Here is a 27,037-nt window from a genome sequence, read left to right on the forward strand (position 1 = left end):
CAGACCATTTTCAGAGGCAGGAAAATTTTTGAAACTGTCTTTCCTGTCTTGACAAGATGTGATGATCTTTTTTTCTTGTATCCTGCTTGTTCTGTCTGGACATCGTGGATTTTGTCAGTTGTAGATGCATGGACAGTTTCTTGCCCAAAGGCCAGTTTTGCCAAGAAAAAAATAAACTCCAAGTAGAGTGTCTTCGGTGCTTCAAGATTCTCTCAGAAATAGATTGGTGCTGCCAAGAGCAATTATGTCTCATGTCAACAGAACCCTAAGTTATTTAAATGATGTATTCTACAGTTCTTGGAAGTAGTTAAAGATTGCCTCAGTTTTCTTTATAATTCAGAGACTTTTCCACAAAAATTTTTAATTTTTTACTTGGTTTATGTGGTAAAAATATCCATTCTAAGATGTCTTTCCTTTGCATTAAAATTCCTGTAGGAGAAATTCTGGAAGGCAATATGACTAAAATGCAATTAAGATTTGAATTCACCCAATCCACATGTGCCTCCTGTAATTTCTCCTCAACAATCGTCAGTTCCTTTTCTGCTTCAGCTGTTAATTCTCTGATACTATTTAAGTCTTTGTTACCATCTATGGTTTTGTTTAAATGAACTGTTAGATCAGGTATTATTCCAACAGCCGGTCGTAGACTGGAAATGTCTCCTAGCAATCTTTGAAAGTCATTAAGAGTCCATAATCAGTCTCTCCTAATTTGTGCCTTTTGTGTTCTAATTTTCTGTAAACCTATTTTATAACCTAGGTAATTAACAGAATCTCCTCTCTGTATTTTTTCAGGAGCGATTTGTAATTCCCATTTTGGCAAAACTTTCTTTACTTCTTCAGACATTCTTTCTAAAGTATCTATGTTTGAACCAGATAGCAAAACTTCTTCCATCTAATGATAAATTATGGATATAGGAAATTTTTAACGTATTATTTTCAATGGCTGACTTACAAAGTATTGGCATAGGATGGGATTATTGAGCATTCCCTGTGGAAGGATGGTCCACTGGTATCTCCTGGTAGGTTGGGAATTAATATAAGTAGGCAATGTGAAGGCAAAACTTTTCTCTGTCCTTTTCTTGTAAAGGTATAGTGATGAAACAATCTTTTAAATCAATAACTATGAGGCCATCCTTTTGGTAATAGAGAAGGCAGAGGAATTCCAGATTGTAGAGGGCGCATAGGTTGAATTACCTTGTTGCAGCTCTAGATCTATCACCATTCTCCATTTACCAGATTTCTTTTAAACAACAAATACAGGAGATTTCTGATGGCTGGTTGATTCTTCAATATGGTGAGCATCTAGTTGCTCCTGTACCAGCTGTTTTAAACCTGCAGTTTATCTTCTGTTAACGGCCACTGTTTAACCCATATTGATTTCTCAGTGAAGCATTTTAAGGGTAGGGCTGTTGGTACTTCTAAAGGTTTGCTAGTTGCTTTGTGTTCTCGTACAGCCTGAATGACTGGTGAGCTTTGTGTGACTCTTCTTCCATCTAATGATAAATTATGGATATAGGAAATTTTTGTATATAGTACCTTATAATATTTTTCCCAGAATTGTGAGTTTCTGGAACTGCAGGAACGTTAATCTGGTTATTCCATTGCTGCAGCAGCTCATGACCCCATAAATTCCCTGCAATATTCACCACATATGACCTCAGCCTTCCTCTCTGTCCTTCTGGCCCTGTGGATTCAACTCTTCTTGTTTTTTGTTTCACTTGATAGGGTTGCAATTCCTAGTAATTGAACGTCTACCTCTTGAAGAGGACAATTTGGATGCCAAGATTTTGGAGTAATGATACGTTTGCACCTGTGTCTATCAAATCCACAATTACAATATGTGTTGCTTTGGCGAGTGGTAGTATGATATTTACTAAATCCACCTTGCTGTCTAGGCTCTTCATAGTTTAGAGTTGGGGTGTCTCTTGAGAATACCCTGTTTACCTGTTGGTAAAGCCCAGTTTTATTTGTTTTGGGGCCATACAGTCTCATTGCGTTACCCAGGCTGTTCTCAAACTCCTGGGCTCAAAGGATTCAGCCTCCTTGGGAGTACAGATGCTCTCCACTGTACCTTCATTAATTCCAGATAGAAAAGGCTTTTTTGGAGTCTTTAGGGTTAAAGATTTATCATTTATTATTTTCATGTGTATTTGTGCTCCCATGTGAGTTTATGTGCACCATGTGTGTGCAGGAACCTGTGGGCAAGAAGACAAAATAAGATCCCTTGTAAAATGCCATGTGTGTGCTGGAATCTAAACCTGGGTTCCCTGCAAGAGCAGTAAATGCTCCAAACTGCCGAGCCATGTACCCAGCCCCATCTTTAGTTATTTTAAATAGTGCAAATGATTCCAGGGATCAAAATGTTTTAGACTCAATAAAATAAAACCTACTCCAAGATAGTTGTTAGAAAAAGTACACATTGGTACTAGAATAACTTCACGTTTGTGCAAAGAACTATTAGACTCTTAATTCTACAAGCAATATATTTCGAAAGGATAGAAAATAATTAAATGGTCGTTGTTTCAGGGAGGAAGAAGTGAAAGTGAAACTCTAAACCCATTGAACTGACGGAGGGTGTGGCTGTGGTATAGAGCACATTTTTCTGGCACTGGGTGAGGCTCTCAGTTCTGCTCAAGCACTTGTACCACTTCCCCTAAAGACTGGAAGAAGTTTGGAATAATAGTTTTTTGTTTTGTTTTGTTTTGTTTCTGCAGATTCCTTTTTCTTGTTTGATGTGAGGGATTTTTTTTAAATTAATATTCAAGCCAAGTACTGTCATTTTGGAATAGTGAAGCTCAAACTAGGCAGCATTTCCTAGTAGAGACCAAAGTGTACTGATTTTAACTTTTAAAGAGGAACAGTTTGATTTTATTCTCAAAATGACATTTATTTCTAGGTTCCTGGAAAAGATGAAGTTTATTTCTCAGACTGTCATAATTTATAGTCTTTGTTATTTCCAAGGTTTTAAGTGAGTAAGTGCTACATGAAATGTGAAAGTAAAGAAGCTGAGTGTTCTGACATTTGATTCAGCACAAAACGTACTTTTTAATACTCCTAGCCTTTGAGGCTTGGGGACTTTGTGAAGGAATACGGAGCTCAATTTTACTCATTCTCTCTGCTGTTCAATGTGCCTTTTGATCAGTATTCATGCTTTTAACTCTTAGATGAAGTGTCCTTTCATGAAAAGGGAAAACTATTTTAATGTAATGGATTTTCAGATTTTTTTTTTCTTCTATATGTGTAAAATTTACTTCTTTGAATGCTGAATATCATTTCCTGAGTTCTTTGAAGCTGCTTTGAGAAAGATGCTGTGTGCCGGTCTGTTCATTTCTGGTAGTTAACCTGTAATGTGGAATCATTTCCCGCAGTTTCTCTGGTTGACAAAGACAGCTTTTTAAAATATTATAAGTGTTAGGCACATGGTTGCTGTTTACTCCTACTCATGGATAGGAGGTTGTTTGTCTGATTCTTGACACATCCTTAGAAATAGCTTCGTGTGGAAATTGCTACTCAGTATGGAAATGAAAATTTTAAGGGATGAGTTACTCAGTACCGTAAACCCTTATTAATACTAAAATAGAAACTTAGATTTAAACAGAACTAGGTTATATTATAAAGTTTAGATTTCAAAAGACTCTGTCTTTGAAAAATACATCTCTCTGTGTCCTGTATTCTAGACAGTCTGGTCAGATTGGAGAGGAACAGGTAAGGCACAGATCCTGCCTCAGGGTTTGCAGTTAGTGACAGAGACTTGTGGGAGCAGTAAGTGAGTTGCCCAACTGAAGGGTCATGAAACTCAGATGTTTTGAGAAAGTTCCAGTAGATCTTGAAGGAATAAAGCAACTCTGATGGAGGTAGGGAGAAAGATGTCTGGGCAGACAAAAGAACACTGATATTACTTGGGATTGGCTGGTTGGTCCAGTGCTGGGCTGGGCGGTGTTAAAGGTGTAGGCTGTAGATGCAGAAAAGTAGACAGTGTGCCTTCAATTGAGAAGTCCGAACTTAAAATAAAAGGTGGCGGATTTGAGAGTACTAAGAAGGGAGTTTCCGTACAAAGTAACCCAGAGTCCCCAGGGTTGGATTGAGTCTTAGTGCATATTGAGCTTAGGTTGTATTACAATCAAATACTTAAATATTCCTGAGCTGTTTACCTCCTACATATGATGGAGACAACCGTTATTCCACAGGCAGTTAGGAGGACTAGGAAAAGATATGGAAAGAGAACACCAGACCTTTAAGTACTCTGTAATGAGAACTGAAATAGACACAGTTCCCTGCATGTATTCTAAGTTTCTAGGTAGAAATGAAAACATTTATGAGGTGTTTTTACAAATTATGAATTTAAAAAATTAAAAACATTTAAGAGTATTAGAACATTGAATGTTTCTCAAACAGCTTAAGACATGGTTTCTATAATTTCACTTTTAAAAAATTTTTAATTTTTTTATATGTATTTCTATATGTGTATGGATGAGTGTGTCTGAAGAAACCAGAAGGCTGGGATCATTGGTGCTAGAATTATAGGTGGTTGTGAGCTGTCCGATAATGGGGGTTTGGGGAACCAAACTTAGGTCCTCTGGGAGAGCAGCAAGCATTCTTTCCCACTGAGCCATTTCTCCACTCCCCTAATTTCACATTGTTGGACTTGTTACTTAGGAGTCTTAGTGTGGCAGAACTGGAAAGCAGGATTTGTCTTTAAGGTCGGGTTGTCAGATGGTGAAATTTCCAAAGGACAAGCTTTATGTAGGGTGTGTTCTGTTTTTGTATTTTATACATTCCCCAACACCCTGACCCAGGAATTAATTTTTAGTTGAACATGTGTGTTTTACATTTGCTAATATTTTAATCTTTTAAATTACTTTCATTTAGGCTTCTTTACTTTTAAAATTAACTTAAAGAATAAAGTAAAGTAGTACATGAATATATTTTCTGTAAAACATAACTTAAAGCCCCACAGCATAACATCTTAACTTACAGCAAAATACCAAAGCCTGGGAAACTTATTTCTTATAGTTTAGAAGCAGAGAAGTTCAGGATCAAGTTCTGGATTAGGGGTGCCTGGTGAGGACTTTTGCTTACTTGTAGGTAGAAGCATTTTCACCAAAGTCTTTCTTCCTCTGTGCCACATTTTGATAGCAAATGTTTGGGAGTAAGCCCATTGGTATCCTTTCAAGGGCACACAGTCTTGTAGGATGAGGGCCATGCCCTTATGACCTCATGAAATCTTAATTGTTTCCTTATTTCAGATCCAGCTACACTGGGAGACCAGACATGTTCAGTCAACACAGAGTAAAAAAGAAGTTTCCATAGTGACTTTTGTCACTTAGTATCTTGTAGCAGTGGGTGAAGTTAAGTGTGCATTATACTGTATTTCAGTCTAGACCTGCAGGTCTATGTGAATTCTTCGAGTTCTTACTTCTCATGTTGATAGTTTGTTAGCTGCAGTCACTGTTTGCAACCAAGCTAGCATTATAAAATTTATTAGCCATTCTAACAGTGTCTTTTTTTAAAAAAGATTTTTTTATGTGTATAAGTGTTTTTACTTGAGTGTGTGTGTTGTACACCTCATGTGTACAGTGCTTGTGAAGGCCAGAGGATGATATCAGCTTCCCTAAAACCAGAGGTACAGATGGTTGTAAGCTGTGGGAATTGAACCTGGGTACTTTTGCAAGAGCAACAAGCATGTTTAATGGCTGGGCATCTCTTCAGCCCCTCTAGTAGTGTCTTGAACCTTGAACCTGTGTTATTTGCTTGAGTCCCCCTTCTCTCAATGTATTTTGATTCCTGTAGGGAGTGTCTCCCTAATTTAATGGTGATTTATTAAAAAATAATATGTTAAAGTTCTACAGTTTATAAAGGTGACTAAACTGATTTGGAACAAAGAAACCGTAGCTGACTTTAAAATATAAGTCTCTGTCTTACACACACACACACACACACACACACACACACACACACACCCCACTACACACCTTACTGAGAATTTGAATTCTTTCTAAGTTGGTTTGTATTGCAGGAAGTTGAAGAAGGGCTTTTACCTGCTTTCTCCAAGTGCTTATGTTGATATGCTTTCTTACAGGCCAGCCCTCCAGACCTCTATATTGAAAGATTTAATATAGCTCTGGGACAGTATATGGGAGCATTACAGAGCATCGTGCCTCTTTTCATATATATGGTAAGTTAGAGCTCTGTTTACCTCCCAAACCATGTGGGGTTAAGTGTGTTTTGGTTTTCTGTTACTATATTTGCAACTCCCATTCCTGAGTCAGATTAAAGATGGGTGTCTTCATGAATTTGGAGTTGAGAGTAGGAGGTGTAATCACTACCTTATTCTTCACAACACATCTAAATGGAATGAGCCTAAAAGTGAAGGTGACAGAAGAAATCATACCCAATTTTGAGAGTGAAGAAAGGCATTTCTTCTCCCCCTCACAATTTTATTTTATTAAATTTGTTCTTTCACCATTTCATCCTATATATAGTACATTCTGTTTGCTTTCTCCTCCAACCCTCTCTTAGCCCCCTCTGTGTTACCCCACACCGCCGTACACAGGTCCCATTCCCATATTCTCGCTGAGAGAAGACCTTTAGATCCTGTCAGGAAGGAGAATATTGGTTGGTGTAAGAATAAAACACCCTTGTTCAGCAAAATACCAAAACCAAAAATTGGTGGAGAAGTTTAGGAAGTTTGCAAAACAAAAGACACAGGTTTATTGTCTTTTCTAACTAGTTTCATGGATTACTTAGAAAAAAGTCAGTAATTATATTTTTTGACAAAGGGTATGAATTGTATAGTTCACAGAATATATAGCATAAAAGGAAAATATATATGACATCATTGTTAAATACAAGTTAAAATTACTTTTAAAAAGTTCTTGCAAATACTTTTGATGAAGCTGTAGAGAAAGAGGTCTATAATTTACAGTAGAAATATAAGTTGGGGGGCTGGAGAGATGGCTCAGAGGTTAAGAGCACTGACTGCTCTTCCGGAGGTCCTGAGTTCAATTCCCAGCAACCACATGGTGGCGCACAACCATCTGTAATGAGATCTGGTGCCCTCTTCTGGCCTGCAGGCATACATGGAAGCTGAACACTGTGTACATAATAAATAAATCTTTTTTTAAAAAAAAAAGAAATATAAATTGGTAAAATTGCCTTGGAAGGCTCAAAATTTTATCTCTAGAATTTCTCAAACTCATAAGTAGATATAAATATTAATAAATAAATAGATATAAATATTGCCTATGTATAAGTTATGTTTTAATTTCTTTTTAATAGCAAAACATTGGGCATATCTGTATTGTCATCAGTTGGGAACTGTTTAAATAATTTATGGAAAACAGGAAAATATATAGTTAAAATAATGGCATGTTTATATAATTTTGTGGAGAACAGTCTCCTAGAACGTAACATTAGGGTAAAGGGTACAGGCAGTGTGTTGTTTTCTCAGCAGGTGCTTTCTCCCAGGGAGAGAAGGGGGTCACATGTTCTTGCAAATAGTGTTTCAGAACAAATGTACCATATGGTTTTCTCTACAGAATGTGACCTATAAGAGCTAGAACACAGGATCAGCTCTGGTTGGCTTTTGATTGTGCACCTGGTCGCATGGTTGTAGTTTTTAACTAGCCATGTACATCTTCTTATTGTTTTTGTTTGTTTGGGGTTTTTTTTTGTTGTTGTTTGTTTTTTGATACAGGGTTTCTCTGTGTAACAGCTCTGGTTGTCCTGGAACTTGCTTTATAGACCAGGCTGGCCTCCAACTCATGGAGATCCTCCTCCCTCTGCCTGGGGTTAATTTTAAAGGCCCACACCACCACTACCTGGCTTTTTTTTTTTTCCCCAGAAAGGAAAACACTGTTCAGAACCAAGAGAGTTAGTGAGCAGTTTGTTTTCATTTTGTTTTCTACCCTTTGACATTGAGCTAGCATTTAAACATGAATAAATTTAATGGTTTAAATGGTTTTAGGTTTTTGTTTAGGTGATTTTGGTGGCAAGAAAGAGAAAACTTGATTCAAAGTGACTCAGGTAAATAAGGAAACAGTAGGCATCCAGGGACGTTGGAGTTGGGGGCTTAGTTTTGTCTTGTTGTATACCATACCGCTCATCTTGTTTTAGATATAACTGAACAACTTCCTTCAAGCATTGCCTGCTCTCAGCCTCATTAGGGTGTCTGCCTCTGAGCAGAGATGGTATCTGGAGTTTGTTACTCTGCCCATTGCTGATGGGCGTGTTTACAGGGACTCTTCTTAGCTTCCACTGCCTGTCCTCATCCTAGATGAGTGCCCTTCCTGAGTTTCCCAGCATTGCCTTTTGATGCTTCTGATGAACGCTTAAGGACACAGCACACAGTGTGGCTCCATACTGCCTCTGTAGTTCTGGGATTGATTGATCTTTCAGCCTTTCAACCTCATGCCAAAAAAACCCGTGACTAGGAATGGCTGGGTTTTGCTTTTTTGTTTGTTTGTTTTGTTTTGTTTTTGTTTTTCGAGACAGGGTTTCTCTGTGGCTTTGGAGCCTATCCTGGAACTAGCTCTTGTAGACCAAGTTGGCCTTGAACTCACAGAGATCTGCCTGCCTCTGCCTCCCAAGTGCTGGGATTAAAGGCGTGTGCCACCACTGCCTGGCCTTATTATTTTTTTAATCAATACATTTATACATTATTCCCTTAAACAGAATTTGGTTCTCCCACTCATGGAAATGATTGCTTTCCCTTGTTGATATATTAAAAACTTATTTTATTTTTCAGAATAAGTTTTACATAGAAACTAAACTTAACAGAGACTTAAAAGATGATCTTATAAAGCTGTTTACGGAACACGTTGCAGAAAAGCACATTTACAGCCTAATGCGTAAGTAATTTCACTTCTTATGGGGGAAGACAGCACTAGCCATGGTCTCCTTTCTCCTTCCCTTCCTTCTCCAGCTCACTCTTACTCTTTTCCTTTCATCTGAGAACATTGTCTTCTAAATTCCAATATTGACATCTCTAGAACCAGAGAACAGGAAGTCGTAAAACTAACCTCAGTCCGCAGAGAGACACCTGGGGTTGAAATTGTGACTTGCCAGTCATCTTTTGTTGTTGGAATACTCAGGAGGTCATGTATTGGACAGTGTCTTGTGCCTGCCCTGATCTGTGTTGCCTTTCTTCCCTGAGCAGAAGGGTGATTAACAGGGTTACATGTAACTGCGGTATCACTGACTCTCAAAGGGGTGCTGGGTGTCTGTGAAGGCCAGCACAGGCTCTATCTGGTTTCTACTGTTAGTCTAATGTGGCTGCTACTCACTGTGTTAGCAAGCTGCCAGCCTCCTGTAGATGAGCATTTGTAAAATATTTACCATGGCTGTATCGATAGCTAAATAAGGTACAGGTGCCAAGCTCAGCCAGCCTTTCCCCACTCCTGGCTCACAGCAGGTGGCATCGTTTCCCCTTCATCTAAAGGAGCAGACTCCAGGTGTGCCATCACTTGTCACTCAGCACCTTCAAGAAAGCTCATGTTTTGGTCAGTACACAACAAGTAATTTTGGTACCAGTGTAGATTGTAGTCTATATTTTCTTGCAGTATTTCAGTTGTAATTAGTTGTTGCCACACAGATGTTTTACTGAAATTTACAAAGTAATTGTTTTAAGCTTGACCACAAACTCTTTTTGTTACTTTTGATTTAAATTAAGAGAAAGGATTTATATACTGGACCAGTTTACTTTTGCAAGACACAGTTTTTACAAAATAGTATAGATTCAGTTGACATCAATTAGCTCCAGAGAGTCCAGAGTCTCTTGGAGAGGGCCTTGCTTAGCCTGTGTTGGCTTAGAACTGTAAGCAATTGTCTTGCCGGAGCCTTCCAAGTTCTGGAATTACCGGAGTTTATTACTGCGTCAGCTTCTAACCTTTGGTCATAGCCTTGGATACTGACATTGTTTTTAATTTTTTTTGTGTTTTGTTTTGTTTTTGGAGACAGGGTTTCTCTGTAGCTTTAGAGCCTGTCCTGGAACTAGCTCTTGTAGACCAGGCTGGCCTCGAACTCAGAGATCCATCTGCCTCTGCCTCCCAAGTGCTGGGATTAAAGGCATGTGCCACCACTGCCCGGCTTTGTTTTTAATTTTTTAAAGCACATTTTTTTTCTTTCTAAATATGTCTTTATACTTGCTAATAATTTGAAAGTCAATTTTATTGCACATACAGAAAGAATATTAAAGAGAATATTACACTTAAATTGGATGTAAGGACTTTCTAGTCTGGACTTTTCAGGAATTGACACTTAAAGGGTACAGCCTTTTCCCAGCAAATAGAAAAGGCCTTAAATTTTTGTAGGTTGGATTAAACTAAACACATTAGATATTTATTGAGCAGCTGGTATGTATTGTACGTAGGATGGAAGACACAGCTGCTGGCCACACTGGTTTGGGTCCCAGGACAAGGAAGCTCTGTAAATGTCTTAACAGTTGCATAGATGATCGGTACAAGGATTTTTAACAGGCACTCACATGTTTACATGTAGTAGTTTACCTGTTCTAGATACTTTACAAGTTCTACCTAAATTTCATGACACTAAGGTAGGTGGTCATTACCATAGAAATTGAGGCAAAGAGATAAAAATAAGGTCAAAACAACAGTAATTCAGGGTTGGTATTTTGACCACCACTCTAGTGGCTACAACACAAGTAAGTATACACAGTGTCTTTTCTAAAAATCTGAATATAGTTTGTAGCACGATTAATAAAAACCCAGAGTCAGGTAACAGATATTGGGGCTCAGTCTGAAGACCAAAAAAGCAAAGCAGCCAGCCACTCAGTCCAAAATGGCGATACTGCCTCCTGAATCCTCAGAATGAGATTGAAGTAGAGCTGTATAAACATAGTACCTTAAGCAAAAGTAGAAATGTACATATAACAAAATTGACTTTAAACTTATATCAATAAACCGAAGTCCACACTCATGTAGTTTCCTTCCTTTGGCCTTCAGCACACTGAACAGTGCTGCTGTTCCATTAACTATCATTTGGAAGTACAGTGGCTCCAGCCAGCACCGTCTTTCAATCTGCTGTATATTCTGGAAAGGGCTTTTGTGAGGCGGCTTTTCTGCCCTGCTCTGCACTGGCTGATGTGGCCTAGCTGGGGCTTTCCATTGCTGGCTTGCATGACTGCTAAGTTAGTGCGGTTTTTAGTTTCTTATACTTTCTCCAATACTGAAATGTTCCAAGATTCAGAAAGTAGAAACTTGGAAACTATGTTTAAAGTCCTGAACGCAGGAAAGATTTCCTGCATTCTGTTGGGTAGGCTACTGGGGGAGATCATGGACCCCCATCTCTCAATGGGGGGATTTCAGACTAGTGTATGAGTGTTCATCTTAAACTAAGACAAGAGTGTGTGTGTGCTAAAGACAGATTGGTACTCAGTGTCCTCATGTTCATGAATTAATATTTTGTGAATAAGAAACCGAGTTTCTGTTATAGGTGAGGCTAGTTTTCTATCAGCACAGTGCATGGTCATTGCATACATGTGTCCTTAGAAAATAAAGTGACGTGGTTTTGACTGGTAACAAAATTGCTTTCCTTAGAAAAAAGTTTTCACTTTGAATTAAAGCTTGAAGAATTTACATTAAATGAAGTATTTAGATGGTGCTATACTGAGCAGATGAGAGAATAAATATGTTCATAATCAGGTTGGACACTTCCAGAGAAAGTATGATGTCAGAATCCTCTGGACAGTGAAGGTAGTGAGATATCTCAAAAGGTCAGGCTGCCTTCTGCCAGATCTGGTGTTCTTAATCCTTGGAGTAGGAGTGAAAGAGAAGTGGCTTTCACAAGTTGTCTTCTGATCTCTACACATGCACAGTGGCATTCATGCACATGTGTGACCATTTCTTAAAATAAGAAAACCCTTTGCAAGATCTTCGCATCAAGGAATGTTTGAAACAACAGAGGAGCTCAGGACCCAGCAATTTACTTAAGAGTTTAATGTGATAACATGGGAAGAGAGATTAGAACACTTCTGTGAGTAATGGAATTGTTGAAGCACCCTGTTCTTTGATAAATGACTTTCAGAAGAAACCAGTTACTAAGAACAACACTTTACTAGCTTCAGTCCATGTAAAATCAGTGTCTTTGTGATGGTATGTGTGGTAAAGGAAGAGTGAGTATAGGGTTCAGAATGAATACAAGTTCCCTAACCATATGGAATATTTCTCTAGTTAAAGCAAACAAAGATAGCAAAGGCCAGAATTTACTAGGTGCAGTAAACACCCCACCCCCTTGTGTCCTTAGCAAATCCCAGTTCTTTAAGGGGGAAAAAAAGCTGGAGAATCCTTTAAACTTAAATACTTTCTCCAAAAAGTGTAAATAGAGAAGAGAAGATGCTATCAAATTACTAAAATATTTTATCAGCTCTTGATAACCTTTCTTTTGTTTTGTTTGCTTTATTGAGATAGAGTCTCTTGTAGCCCAGGCTGGCTTGAAACTCTTAAAGATGACCTTGAACTTCTGATCCCCTTCCTTCACCTGTGCCTGGTTTCTGTGGTGCTGGGGGTCAAACCCAGGACTTTGCACATGGTAGGCAAACACTACCAAACTGAACTGCATTCCCAGCCTGTAGTAATATTTATTCTTTGAATATAATTACAGTCCACTCCAAGTTATTTATACACATTTCATATGCCTTGTATGTCTTTTTAAAGTTTGCCATTTCTTCACAGCTGTTAGATTGACATAGAAATTATGGTAGAGACTGTTGCTGAGGTCAGTACTTAGCCATGTATTAAGTATGTGGTTAAGCATGAAGACCTCAGATTGGTAAAAAGAGCACTTAGGTTTGGGGTACATGCTGAGTACCTAAGGCTTTCAGAACGGAACATTTAGAATTCAGTTTTCAAACATTAAATTTTGATGTATCATGATTTTATGACAGTTCACATTTGTCACCTTAAAATTTGTTATTCAGAATCGAAATTATATTTGGATAGTGAGATGTGAAGAATAAACAAAGCATTTTTGATGATCTCTATTAGCAGACTTCATAGCAGGTCATACCCTATGTCTGAAGTTACCAAATCCTTGAAGTGTGAGGAGGTATTTCCATTTTTAAAAAGACATGGATAAAAGAAAATAATTAACTACAAACCTGGTTTATATTAATATCCTACCATTTAGTTTTCTCTTTTTCTTTCTCCCCACCCCCCCCCCTCGCTTTTTGTTTTGGATAGTAAATATTTCTGTAGTGGATATTTTTGTTTAATCTTTGAGTGACGAATTAAAAATGAACTGTTTCAGGGCAGGGGCACTTGCTCTCCCAATAGACATGGAATTAGTATGTTAATGATTAATACAAGTGTAATTGAAGTAATTCCTTGTTTTTAAAATGGAGGAAGTGTAGGTAATAAAAAAGAAAGTTGACTCTTTTCAAAGTTGCCGAAGTAGAAAAGGTGAGTTGTCATCTCTGCCCTTTTGCAGAAGTTTTTTCTTTTTCTTTCTTTCTTTCTTTCTTTTTTTTTTTTTTTTTTTGTAGAAAGATGGAGCTATGGCATTTGGGAAGTAAGCTTTGATACAGTTAATAAAATTACTATTGGTTGAGTTTCCCTAGTCCTGAAAGTCCAAAATACTCTGAAATCTATAATTTACTTTGTATTTGATGGAGAGGGAGTTTCACTGTGTAGTTCTGGCTGGCCTCTGACTTAAGAGAGAGATCCGCCTGCCTCTGCCACCTGAGGGCCAGGAGTAAAGACATATGCCACCATTCCAGCTAAAATCTGTAGCTTAATCCAAGACAACTTCTGATCCAGTCATTTGAGATGAGGGCGATTTGAAAAAATAAAGGTCACCTGTCATTTTCTCCCACGCAGGCAGGCACTTAGAGCTACGTAATGAGTCCTCCGGTTCTGTTGCTTTAGAAGGCTTTACTTCTGACTCTTCTGCACTGCTTTACTTACTAGTCAGCAAACCAGCGCAGATTGCTGTTTTATTGAGTGCTGTGCTAAAGGCTTTTGTAGTCGTTTTGTTTAAACTTTTATCTGTCTGTGCTGCTCTTTTCTTGTGGTGTTTACCTCTCCAGCCTTCAGAATACTAATAGAAAACTTTACTGTTACCAAGTGTTACATGCTTTTTTCTTTTTTTATTCTTTTCCATTTTGTTTCTTTTCTTTTTCTTTTTCTCTTTTTTTTCTTTTTTTTTACCTGTTTTTTCTTCTTATTCCAGCTTTACTTTTAGAAGCCCAGTCAACACCATTTCAGGTCACACCTTCAACTATGGCAAATATTGTGAAAGGCCTGTACACTCTCAGACCAGGTAAACACCTGTCATTTCTGTTGGGATTGGGCCTGTGTTTTTATTTATTACAGCCTTATCCAAAGGGCATTGGTTCTTTACATGCTTTCTAAGGCCAAATGACATTTGGGTTTACTGTAATAAAAATGCTGGAACTCAAATCTGCATGAAATGTTGGTTTAGGACTTGCTTGGAACTCGTTTTCTACCAGTGGAAAGCAGCTGCTTTGGTTTTTGTAGCACCTGAAAGAGGTCCCAGGATAATTTGCTGTACTGACAGTTGAAAGTACAGTCATCTGTGAACTGAAGCAAGACAGTGATTCTAAAGCCAGCCTGAAAGCTGCATAGCTAGACTATATTGCTAAACAAAGCAAGAAAATGTATATTGTATTTGTTGTTACGGAGTTTCTCTTCCATTTCACGCTGTAAGTATGTGTAAGAATATACACTCAGATTACACCTTCTAGCTCATTACATAACTGACAAGGGATTAGAACAGTTGATAACGTTATGTCATGAGAATTTGGGGGAAGAAACATAAACAGTGCCCATATTCACAAGCGGGGCCTGTAAATGACCTTACTGTACCTACTCATAGTAAATAAAAACATGGTTAGATGCAAAGCAATCCAAAGAGCCTTTGTAGGGCGTCAAGTTTGCCACCGAGTCATCTAGCCGTTTACAACACGCCCACAGGAGAAGCTTGTAGAAATCTCAGGTTAAACATGGTCCTACAGTCAGTAAACACAAAAGATACTTTATTTTTTTGTACAGAAATTGCTGTTTTGTGAAATTTTGTTATCTGAAGATTCAAAGAAATACAATGTGAATGGGGACTGGAGAGATGGCTCAGTGGTTAAGAACACTGGCTGCTCTTCAGAGGTCCTGAGTTCAATTCACAACCATCTCTAGTGGGATCTGATGCCCTTTCTGGCATAAAGTCGACAGAGCATCCATATACATAAAATAAATAAGTAAATCTTTTTTTTTAAAAAAATTAACCTGATACCAATAATAATCATTGGTACTCATCACTTGAATTTGATGATTATTTTTGATGAATTGATAACTGATAATTAATTTAAAAGGCACTTCAAAATTTAGTTTGTTAAATTTTGAACCAAGAACCAAGTGAAACTGCTATCAAGAAATTATTATTATTATCATTATTATTAATATTTTGAGGCAGGGTTTCTCTGTGGCCCTGGCTGTTCTCGAAGTCACAGAGCTCTGTCTGCCTCTGCCTCCCAAGTGTTGGGATTAAAGGCTTGTGCCACCACTGCCTGGCAAGAAATTATTTTTTCTTGAGGTACTATAAAATGATTAGTGACTGGTAGAATTTGCATGTTTATTATCTAACTTTGGATTTGGCCTTGAGCTCTATTCTTTGTAACTTTTAACAATAATCATTTGTATGAATTACTTTTATAAAGTTAAAAAATATTTTATTACATTTCTAGTAAGCTATTTTTCTTCTAGCTTTTCTGATATTTGAATTTCATTTTCCTATGGTGTTATTAAGAGTTCTAATAATTTTTTTTATACAAGATTATGAATGATGTTTTTCTTTTATGTTGGAAGTCTTCCCAGTGTAGAATGACAAATTCTGCCTCATAAATAGGCGGGTTTATCAGCCATGGCTTTTTATATATGCAGCAAAATTACAAAATAAAGCTAATCACTATGGGTAGAAAAAAAATTTAGATGCCTGTTTATCTAAATGCTATTTTATCCAGGTTGAGCTCTTGTAATAGGATTTATACTCCTAAGGAGAATTCTGTGTTTGAGAATTGTCCTTTTCAAAAGGTGACTTTTATCACAGACTAACCTTTTGCTACCCTAGGCGTGTTCAGAGACACTACTAAATGCTTTGACATTTCCATGTCTTGCTAGTGCCCATTATATTCGTGGTCTAGTAAAATTCTAGTCACCTGACAGATTAGCTTGGAATATTTCAAAAGCCGAATTTGAAACAGAAGCTTCTTGTGCCACAGGTGTCCTCAATAATGTTAGTCTTTGTGCCACATTTCAGTCACCTTGGTAGGTTTTCACCCTGCTCTCACCCACTGGCAATTTGGAGGATTTAGCGTTGATGTTAACTTTCCGTCAGAGTTTTTAAAAACCCACTTTCGGGGCTGCTGCAGCGATCTTACTCTGCCTCTTTTCATCTAATATATACGCTTTGTTTCATTATCTTTATTTTAATGACTACTTGAAGATAAACCACCTGGTGGAAGGATTTGGCCTCTGGAGTCTCAGACCGGCTGGCTAGTCATTCCCAAGAGCACTCTAATAACTCTTTTTTCAAGCCACATACCAAACGGGCACACTACTGTGAGCATTTGCCATGGTTCTATCAAGGGAAGCGTGGCTGACCTGCATTGCTTCCAGCTCTTGCATGTTTCCTCTCATTTAGCCCTTCTGCAGTTGCACATTGTTTTCTACTTTTTACTTGCTGTTGGCCGCCACCACACAATCAAAAATGTGGGCTTTCAGATTCAGATTGTAGTTTTTAAAGAAGGCTTGCCGGCTTTATAGAGCATTGCCATGTTTCTTTCAGTATAAAAAACAGCCAGAATTTTTATAAAGGGGGCATGAAAGCCCTAACCTGAAATACTTGGGAAAACCTAAATAGTGCTCATGGAAGACCTTATTCAAGAAGTTCAGGTAGCAGTGCCATCCCTGAGTGGAGAACCAGTGTGCACATGGTTTACCTTGAATGATTAATATTAGCAAGCCGGCTTAATGCTGTGTATTTTTTCTTCGAATAATTCATTCCTGTCTTTGTTTGTTTTGAGACAGGGTTTCTCTGTCTAACAATCCCAACTGTCCTGGAATGTACTCTGTAGACCAGACTGGCCTCGAACTCACAGAGATCCGCCTGCTTCTGCCTCCCGAGTGCTGGGATTGAAGGTGTGTGCCGCCATCACCTGGCTCATCCTGTCTTTTACTCTTCTCTGAACCTGATTTGTACAAACACTCTAATACACGTTTTTGTTATGTCTGGTAGAAATATATTCCTATGTCCTCTCTTTGCTTTTATTTTCTGTAGATTTTTTTTTGGTCTTTCTCTTGATAACCATGTAATTCTCTTTACTTTTACTATTGTATTCCCACTCACACACAGAGTTGTCATTTAACAGGGATCAAAAAAGATTTTTATTTGCAAAGCACTAACTAGTTCTCCACTTCCTTGCCCCGTTTGGATTTTTTTCCTCTTTGGGTTGTACTTATTGTTCCCTCTGCAGTGCTGTGTTCTGGGGCTGGTTTCTTGTTTGAATTAATGGCTCACAGAGAGCTGGTTTTGACATCGAGCTGCTTCTCTGCACATCCTTTTCCACTCGATATTGCCTAGTAATCTCATTTGTGTTTTCCTACTTCTTTATAATTTTTTGTAAGATTTATTCAAAAGTTATAGGTTTTCATTTAATTTTCTTGAATCAGTAATGTAAAAATTTCAATTTTATACTTTTTAGAAAGAAAATATACATTTTTGTGTGTTCACCAAATAGGCTGGAATAAGTTTTTCTTCATTTGGTTTAATATATATTCTTGTTGTTTAAATAAGAAACTTGCTTTTTTTAATTTATTATTTTCTTAACAAATCATATGTTTCCCTTTACAGAATGGGTTCAGATGGCTCCGACTTTGTTTTCTAAGTTTATTCCAAACATTCTGCCTCCAGCTGTGGAATCTGAACTATCTGAATATGCCGCTCAAGATCAGAAACTTCAAAGAGAACTTATACAGAATGGTTTTACCAGGCAAGTTGGCTTTCTTTAGTGACAATATAGCCCATTCTCCTAGGCTTCTAGCTTAGCTAGAGAGAGTGTCGAGTATCACTAAGAGCTAGAGCTGCAGGCTTCTTACCTGGACATTCCCCGCTGGGTGCTAAGCTGGAGGAAGCTGTTCATTTCTGTGTGCATTTTGAAGAATGAACAGTTAGATGGGCCAAGGCCTTCTTCCAAGTTAGAGTCTCTCACATTAATCCTGAAGCGACGCAAAAACATATTTGTCATGTTTTCTCTAAATCTAAATGTTCTTTAAAAGTAGAGTATCTCTTTATAAATGTCCAGAAATTTTCCTTCCTTTACTTTTGGTGTATGTTTTGTTTTTCTAAAATGTTTGCAATTCCTTATTATGGCTATACCCCAGAGAAATCATAGAAAGCACAGGTCTTTTTTGAATTAGAATGAATTAATATAAAAGTCTGGTAATTTCCTGTGGGAAAGTACTTGATTATGTTAGGAAGTCAAGAACACACTAATAACTTATATTTTCATAACTTTCATGTGTATCTGTCTCTCCTATCTTCTGGTATCTGAATACCTAATGTTAAGGAAACTTGTGGAAAAGAAGACCCAAGCAGCAGATTGAATCTTGATTATCTGATGGAACAGGAAGGACATATCTCTAAAAAATTCTGAGGCCAAACTGAATTTCAGAAACAAACAAAGAAAAACAAAACAAAACAAAAACTGCCTTTACCATGGTTGTTTACTTAATCTGTTTTGGGTTAAGAAAGAAAGGAAATGTTATTGTTTATCTGTCCAATTGGACTTCATTGCATTGGGGGCTGTGGTCTTGGTGACGTCTGTAGTCATGAGGTAGTAGAGGTACTGAGAATTCCACTGGTCATTTAGTTCCCTCCCTAGTAGCTTATACCAGAAGTGTCAGTGCAGACAGGTGTTGCTTGAATGTAAGTAGATGGCTTTTCCCTTCGAGATTGAGGAATCCTGTATCTGCCAATATTAAAGTATTTTGTGCATAGAGTAAAGCCATTTAATGCCATATTCTTTGACAGTTTCATGGATGCATGTAATATATCTCATGTCAGAGTTGGTTTGGGATGAAATGAGTAGTTAACTCTGGAAGCTCCGTCATACTGTATTTCTTTTGCTTTCAAAGAACTGTCGTAGTATTGTGCTGCCAAGGCCAAGGGGATCAGGGAACTGCCTTAGGCTTTTGAAGAAATTAGAGTTGTTATTATTCATAATGGATTCTTTAAAACAGCTTCTGAGTGAGTTTTAAACATTAGTAAAAGAGGTAGTAAAATTGGAATGTCTTGTAGCACAAACTTAAGCCACTTTTATAGTTGACACTATATTACAACATCACTGTGAGGATTAAACTCTGCCTTCTAAGTGATTCTGATAGGTACTTTGAACAGAGTAGGCCCTGCCAGAACTGACACCCTATGACCCACTTTTAGTCTTACTAACTACCTATCAGAAAGGACTGCCATGCTCAGCCCTGTTGCAAGCCTGTCTCTGTGTCATGGACCTTCTTTGTAATACCCTGACAGACTGGTGTTCTCTTGAGTCCTTATCTAGCTAGGATTGTCTTAGAGATAATGTTCTCTGACATGAAAGGGGAGAGACCCCCAAAATATACAGGCTCTCAGATAACTCTTTTATTGCCTATTTGGACTTGAGCAATAATTTGTGAGTTTTATTTCACCAAGTTTGTGGTTCTTTATTGGGATTCCAAGCTCTTCATTTTGTATCAAAGTCTTTGAAATGTTTTTACATACTATGCAAATGTATTCAGATACATCCTCCTCTGCAGTAGCTCTTTAGATGCTTGGAAGTACAGGGAAGATTTATTTCAAAACTAGAATAGTAATGTAGTCTTGAAGCATTATGATCTTTGTCTTCTTGTGGGTAATTGAATTGGTTGAGAGGAGGATAGGTTGGTGTCTGCTGTCAGAAATACCTTGTGGAGATTAAGCTTATTGGAAACAGAAAGCATGGGCCCTTGGCTGGAGTGTACTGTTGAGGCCAACCTAGAGTTCCAACAAACATTTTGCAAGGGCAAATAAGATGTTCTGTCTGAGAAGAAGTGACTGCTATTTCTGGAATGTAGTAAAACCTTGTAAAGATACTGGTGCTTTTGGTTTGTTGTTGTTGTTTGTTCAGCTGAGAGGGAGGCCCCCGGATTTGGGCTTTTTCATTACATAGCAGAGCAGTGTGCAGCTGGGAGACTCCACGAATCAGTTTTATCTTTTGCATCTGCATCCATTACTTTCCTCTGGCCTACTGTTTTCACATTTGCATTTCACCCGTTACTAGTAGGTCTTCGGTTTCTATTTAATGAGAGGAGATAGAAATGGATACTTTGTTTAGAAGTAGAGGTTCCAGATAAAAGGTTTTGAATCTTCAGTTTTAATCAGTATTATAACCACAGAAGTTGCTCGGCTGGATTTGGTAGGCACAAAGTCGGATATCTTTTTAGGCTGCTCAGGACTATTCCTGGAGAATACAGTGGAATTTCTTTTAGATGCTCACTCTAAAGAACCATATACCTTCCAGTCATGTATTATGGTCTCTCCTTAGATTAGCAAGAGATGTCTGTCTTGGTCAGAATCAAATAAGGGAAAGAATAAACTTGGAATATCTGGAAAATTATTCAAAATCTTGCAACATTTCAAAATTAGCATTGGTTTAGTAATCAGATATTATTTTGTTGTTTGGTTAATTGAAATGTGGGATGCTCAGGTCAGCTTTTTAGTAATCATCTGAGGTTGTGAATTTGTTAATTGAGCAGAGAGATTGCCAGTGTCTCTTATGTTCTAGACACTGAGGCACTAGGGTTGGAAGACAGGCAAAGTTCTCACTTTCGTGGTACTTATGCTCTACTGTTGGCAAAGAAATAATAAACTTGCAAAAGTGCATACAGTTTCAAGTAAAAAATAAGCACTGTGAGAGAATTAGAGAATGAAGTAGAGTTAGGGGTTATCGGTGACATGGTGTTGGCTTCCAGGGGGATGACTGAGCTGAGGTGAGGAGGAAGAGACAAGCTATGTAACTGCCTTGGGAAGAGAGCAGCAAACAGGAAAAGATTACCACCCAAAAGTGAGCAGAGGTGGTAAGCACTGGAAAATGAGGTGGGAGATTTAGTCCCGAGCCTGACACTGGCTGGGAGATGAATTGGAATTGATTTTAAACTGTAGTGGAAAGTTACGAAGAGTTTTAATCAGAGGTGTGAACTGATCTTATACCTTGTATAAGCTTACTCTGACTCTTTGTCAAGAATAATACAAGCCTAAGGAAGGTTTGGGGGTGGAGCTGAACAGACATTATATTCTGGGTATGGTAGTTTTCAATGTGTGCTTAATAATGAGAATACTGAACCTACAGATCTCAGACAGACAGAAATCAAGAGCTGCCTGTGAATTTCCGAGCTACAGACTGACAAGGCCTGCATCTTAGAAAAAAGAGAAGAATGTATATGGAGAAGAAAAGGTGGTCTATGACTGTGTTAATCAGAGCAGCAAAGGACACCAGCAGTGGGTGGCAGAGGGTCAGAAGAAGCTAAGAAAAAAAGTATTTCAGGAAGGAGGATTGATTGCACCCTTGGTTGAAACAAGTGGAGCTGATACTGCTCATTGCTTAAGCACTGGAGTTTTCGGTTAGTGTCTGAAGTCAGAAAGCCAGAGTGTAATTCATAGGAGGCATAAGGCCTGTTCACAACCAGTCTTAACTACAGTGCAAAACTTGACTGCCTCTAGGCTTGTGAAGCTAGACTGGGCATGATATCTGAAGGTTTGTGCTCTCCACCACAAGGGTCTGCAAACACCTTAGTTTCTGACTTCCAAAGGCTTTGAGGGTCTCAGTTTGGGGCTTGAGGGCAAGATTTTTAACTTCCCTCTGTTTAATATTTAAAGTTTGGTTAGTGTGTACAGGATCTTGGGGATAATATTAACAGAATCCAAGGTTGTCATCAAAGACATATTTTACTTTCCACCTTTTTCTAGTTCAGTTTAGCTGTCTTTATAGATGATCATTCATTTAATAACTTTCTATATTTTACAGACTACATACCCTTGAGGTACAAATACTCGGGGTAAATGACTCAGCTCATGCTTAATGTCTGTTTAAACAGGCTGTTGGGTTAGAACAGCATTTGCTGTTTGTACTGTTACATCGATTTATTTCTGCTGGTTTTGTGTGTAAAGAAACCAGTCAGTTTTGTTGACTTCTTTCTCTTTTCTTATCCCTAGAGGTGACCAGTCTCGGAAGAGAGCTGGGGATGAGTTGGCTTATAGTAAGTAATGATGCTTTTCCTGTTTTGATGGGTTTTTACATGGGCCAGCTTCTGAGGATGAGTATGGAATCCATGGGGTAGGGTTGGTGGTCTAGGTGGCACAGCATGGCTTGTGAAGTTGAAGTCCTGGCCTTGGGATCAGGCAGGTGCCAAGAGACGACCACCAAGACTCTTGGGATACTGCCCCACAATCGGTTCCTGGTGATATTGGCTCCTTTTCATTTCTCTCAGAACTGTGTTATTTTTCAAAGTTTTAAAAATAAACACACCAGGAGGTGGGGGTCAGGAGAGAAATAGCTTGCGCGAACAGAGTGCTCTCTATCTCTCATGGTTTTTCTTCTGACCTTTTTTCCAGACAGCCCGTCCGCTTGTGCAGGTTCCAGGGGATACAGATAGTGACTGTTGAAGGACTTTTCTCCCGGAGAGAAGACACTGGAGCTGCAGACACTGTTCCAGGCACAGTGGGGCCTGCACCACTCAGGAGCTCTGTCAGAGGCTGTTCTCAGAGAGGAGCCACACTTCTTTCTTTGATTTTCAGTTTTAAAAAACAAGAACTAACAAAAACAATTGCTGCTAGACTTGAGGGTGATTTTAAAATGGGACAATCTTTTATTAAGTTTATCTACAGAGCAAGTATCTTGGAGAGTGGCTATTGCTAAGTGAAGCCCAACATGCAAATCCGCTTCCTCCAAAAAATACAAAAATGAAAGAATCTTTTTTTAAGCACTTGTCTTGTTCTTTTGTAGACTAGGCACATGGTGCCTCATGTCAAGATATCTTTGCTTTAAAACCAAGCAGATGCTACAGTAAGTGTTTTCCCCGTGCCCCAAACAATGTTTTAAATTCAGAATCGGTCTATGTTTAGCACTAGTCTTATGGAGGAAAATGCTAATAACTGCTTTCACTGTAACTTTCCCCATCCGTTCACGTTTTTAACTCTGTGCCTTGAGCTTTGTGCACTTTTGCAACTGTGTGACCATGTCATCAAACTCACAATGCTTCCCGGAGAAGTTGATATCCCAAACTGACCCACCAAGGCCTCTGTAGTGTGGGTGGAGCCCTGGTCCAGGGCTGTGTTACTGTAGAGATTGTCCAACAGGGGGAGCTGCTCCCTGAATCCCTCTAGGGAGCAGTGTTAGTAAAGCCAAACAAATATGGTGAGTAGTTCTTGGTCCATCTCATTTTAATGGGTGCAGTTAGTATTTGTAAAAGGTCAACTCTGCCCTGTATCTTGTAAACATCATGTTTGATATTTGAATACAGTAGGGAAGAGTTTGCACTGGTTTTTGAAGGCTTCCTTCAGCTGGTAAAGCTGAATTTTCTGTCTCACTGCACCAACAGTGCTCTTTAGCTCCTCACAAAAGTCTGACGCTTACTCCAGGTGTTTTTTCAGTGGTAAACAAAAAATAGACATGGTGAAGGAAAAATATTTTTTCTCCTCAATTTTGCTTGAATGTGAAGTGAGCATTGACTTTGTGCTTGCCCAGCTCTAGCCAGCGGTGATTCTGAGCCTTCAGAGAATGCCTCCTCAGGCTACTGCTGCGAACTCCGTGGGCAGAAGAGTTAGAACGTTGCCCTGAAGCAGTTCAGAATTTGTAAATGATGGTCTAGAGGAGGAACAGTAAGAGCTGACAGCTTGGCTCTTTGGGGTTCTACTCAGCAGTTGGTAGAGTAGGAACAGGCAAGCTCTTACTATGGCCTGCACAGCCTTTTCTGCTCTAATAGCAAGGGAAATTTTCATTTTATCAAGAAGTCCAAAGTTTGCTTTTCTATTGGAATGTTTGCCACATGGTTGTAATATCATTTGGAACTGGTTTCTTCTACATGGCTTTAATATTTTTGACAGTAAGCTTGGAACATTTCTTGAAACATAGGTAAGTAGCTCAGTGTCGTAATTTATACTCCTCCCCTGAAAGGAGTACTTTTTTTTTTCTCTAACAGAACCTTACCTATAAAAGCATTATATTATGTAAACTGGCATTAAAGTGGGTGCTTTTGTGTTACTAAATTAATGGAGAAGTAATCGTACTCATTCTGTGTTAGCACAAAATGTACAGGGAAATCCTGTAAAAGTCTTTGAGTTAGAGTTGGCTACAACTGTGCAGATGCTGAAAGGTGTGGGGGAAATGTGATCCTTACAGTTTGTAAAACTTACTCAAGGTGAAATTGGCCTCACTTATTAATTGAAATTTTGACAGAATTCTTAGTCCTCAACTATGAGGAAATAAAACCTGCTCTCTTCCACTTAGTATTTCAAGAAAATGTCTTCTTTTCATGTGTACTTGTGTTCTTGCCAGTGCAGTGTGCACTTTTTCTATTTCTGCTGAGGACTACTTAACCAGATCCTCAAAGGCCAAAAAGTATAGATTGGTTAGCCAGTCAATGTAATGTAGTTGATTTGGCTAAACTGGCAAGTGTGTACATTTGCCTGAAATTAAGCCCTTAAAAGAAAGCCACAAATTGTGCGTTGTTTCTAGTTAGTGAAACATTTCTGGTTCCCATAACAAGTCATTTACTCTCCTTTTTGCTAGGATGAAGTTGGTTTGTGTGTAGGTATAGAGTGCAGAGGAATGGGTGCCCTTGGTCATGACACTGCACATACGTCTCCAGTGCTCAGACCTGTGTAGCTGCTGCTCCCCTTGTTTGCTTTTTGTCAGGTTGCAAATTTGCACACGTGAATGATTCCTCAGGAACAATTTGCACACTCCTCACTTCATTGTACTCTGTATAGACTAGACATCATCAAAGGTTATCAGCACAAGAGGCTTCATACATCTACTAGCAAAGGCCATGGCGAGCTTGCAAACAAACTGGTTTCTGCAGGTCATGGGAAGAGGAGCACCTAGTGTTTAAATGACCTCTCGGTTCTCCCTGTAAATAACTTCCAGATTTTGCTGTCTTATTGAGGCTGTGTTTTGTTTTGTTTTCTCCCGTTTCCTCTCACAGTGGTTAATAATTTCTCTGGTTAATTGCCCTTGAGCTAAGATTCAATTATTAAGCAGCTAACATTAAACTAAGCATTATTCTATGAATGTATATTCATAGAATATACTAATCTGAGATAATAAGAAACAACTAAAAAGCAAAATAAAAAGCCTGCATTAGCTATCCAACTGTTAGAGTGCTTAGAGTTTTGGGTTGTTTTTTGTTTTTATGGTGTATTCCTTGAGCTCGTAGCTTGGAATATTATGTTTGCTTTTATCCAAGTGGTAGGTCTCTTAAGGGGATTTTAAAATTCAAAGTTGGAATGTGACACCGGTGACTGACACAGCTGAAACCAGTGTAGAGAACCTAGAGAACCTTTTCTGTTGTGATTACTGTGTTCAGGAAAACTGTGCAAAATAAAGTTCATTTTTTTTTTTTACCAGAAGTTACAGGGGTTCATAGAGAAATGGCTCTTGTGCTTTAATTACCATATAAAAATTTCCTTGGTTTCTCATTCCCAGAATATTTGGAAGAAGGTACCTGTTCTTTCCCAAAGGAAATGTCTCCTCTCTGGTCCCTTTGCTACTTAACTGTAGTTACTGCCTCCTCTCTCCTGCCCTAACTGAGACCTTAACTTGAACCTCTTTCCAGAGGGGTCCGTCACCTCGCTGCAGTTTTATAGAACCATTCTGTGCAGTAAAGAACTTCACTTTAGGCTTGATTCATTTTTAGAAGAGTGATGATGGATTGCACCTCTGGGAAAGTCGTCAGCATGGGGTTAAGAGTTGAGTGGTTTGGAAAAAAATAGTTTGTATTGGTTCTTATGTCATTTAAATATTGTGACTATACTAAGTGCAGTAAGACTGAATGTTCTCCCAGGGTGTGTTTGGGTGAATGGTTGACAGTGCCCTTGGCTCTTCTTTGTCTTTGTCAGTGTTACAGCCATGCGATTGCGGAGAAATTATTTAATGTCACTTAAAAATGAGGGACTGTGACTCAAACAAATGCTCATACAAAATACGGAAATCCCATGCGGGCACCAAGCTTTTGCCGCCCACCAGCATAGCAGAGTGAACAAGGCATTGCTGTCCAGTTTCCTGACCATTTGTCTTCTGACATGGCAGATCTGGTACTGTCGTTCACCCCCTCCCTCCCTCCCTCCCTCACAGAACGTGACTGAAGCACTCATTCCCTGAGCTGGGGCACAAAGCAGCTGGCCTGAGCTCTCTCCTTCTAAACGGTTGGTGGATTTTGAATCACTCCTCTGTATTGGGTGTATATTCTCACTCTAAAACATTGTGGTTAACGAAAAATAAATCTTGTACAAATGTCCTTAAACTTGTCTTGTTATAAGTTTTGTGCAAATGTCCTGGCTCTGATACCTGGTTCACTGTTGTAACATGGATGTTGAGTTCCACTTACAGGCAGGGTACTCTGTAACATGGTAACCACAACTCAGACACAGTCGGCCTTAACCTCTAGATCAGTGACTACAAAACTGTTTACATGTGCTTTACACATTGTAGTGTGTGCATAGACATGTACTATATGTGTATCTTATAGTATATAAGTATGAATGTGTGTATGCATGCTGTAGATGATACAGTATATGTGCACACATGTATTCTGGGTGTATATGGTAAGTATGTATGAATGTACTGTGGATGTAGTATATATGTATGAATATGCTGTAGGTGTAGTATGGACACATGTGCTTTAGACATGTGTTATGTGTATACATTGCTATAAGCATATATAATGGGCATGATTTTCTTTATGGAGAAGCCCAGAAGCTTATAAGCATTTGATAATAA

General features: G+C 38.6%; 1 protein-coding gene across 2 annotated transcripts in view; it reads left to right on the plus strand.

The window, feature by feature from the left end:
• Positions 1-26,561, plus strand: part of Cacul1 (CDK2 associated cullin domain 1) — a 59,689-nt gene extending 33,128 nt beyond the window's left edge. The window contains exons 4-9 of one of the 2 annotated variants that reach the window (XM_048423114.3): positions 6,080-6,175; positions 8,747-8,849; positions 14,185-14,274; positions 17,878-18,016; positions 22,255-22,298; positions 22,654-26,561. In XM_048423114.3, the coding sequence (XP_048279071.2) occupies positions 6,080-6,175; positions 8,747-8,849; positions 14,185-14,274; positions 17,878-18,016; positions 22,255-22,298; positions 22,654-22,694 (513 nt within the window). In that variant the 3' untranslated portion in view covers positions 22,695-26,561. The remainder of the gene's footprint in view (positions 1-6,079; positions 6,176-8,746; positions 8,850-14,184; positions 14,275-17,877; positions 18,017-22,254; positions 22,299-22,653) is intronic. The other variant, XM_048423115.3, reaches the window with a different exon arrangement.
• Positions 26,562-27,037: the final 476 nt, after the last annotated feature.

This window comes from Myodes glareolus, chromosome 7 (assembly GCF_982192425.1).
Source record: "Myodes glareolus chromosome 7, mMyoGla1.1, whole genome shotgun sequence".
In the NCBI taxonomy this organism is placed as follows: domain Eukaryota; kingdom Metazoa; phylum Chordata; class Mammalia; order Rodentia; family Cricetidae; genus Myodes; species Myodes glareolus.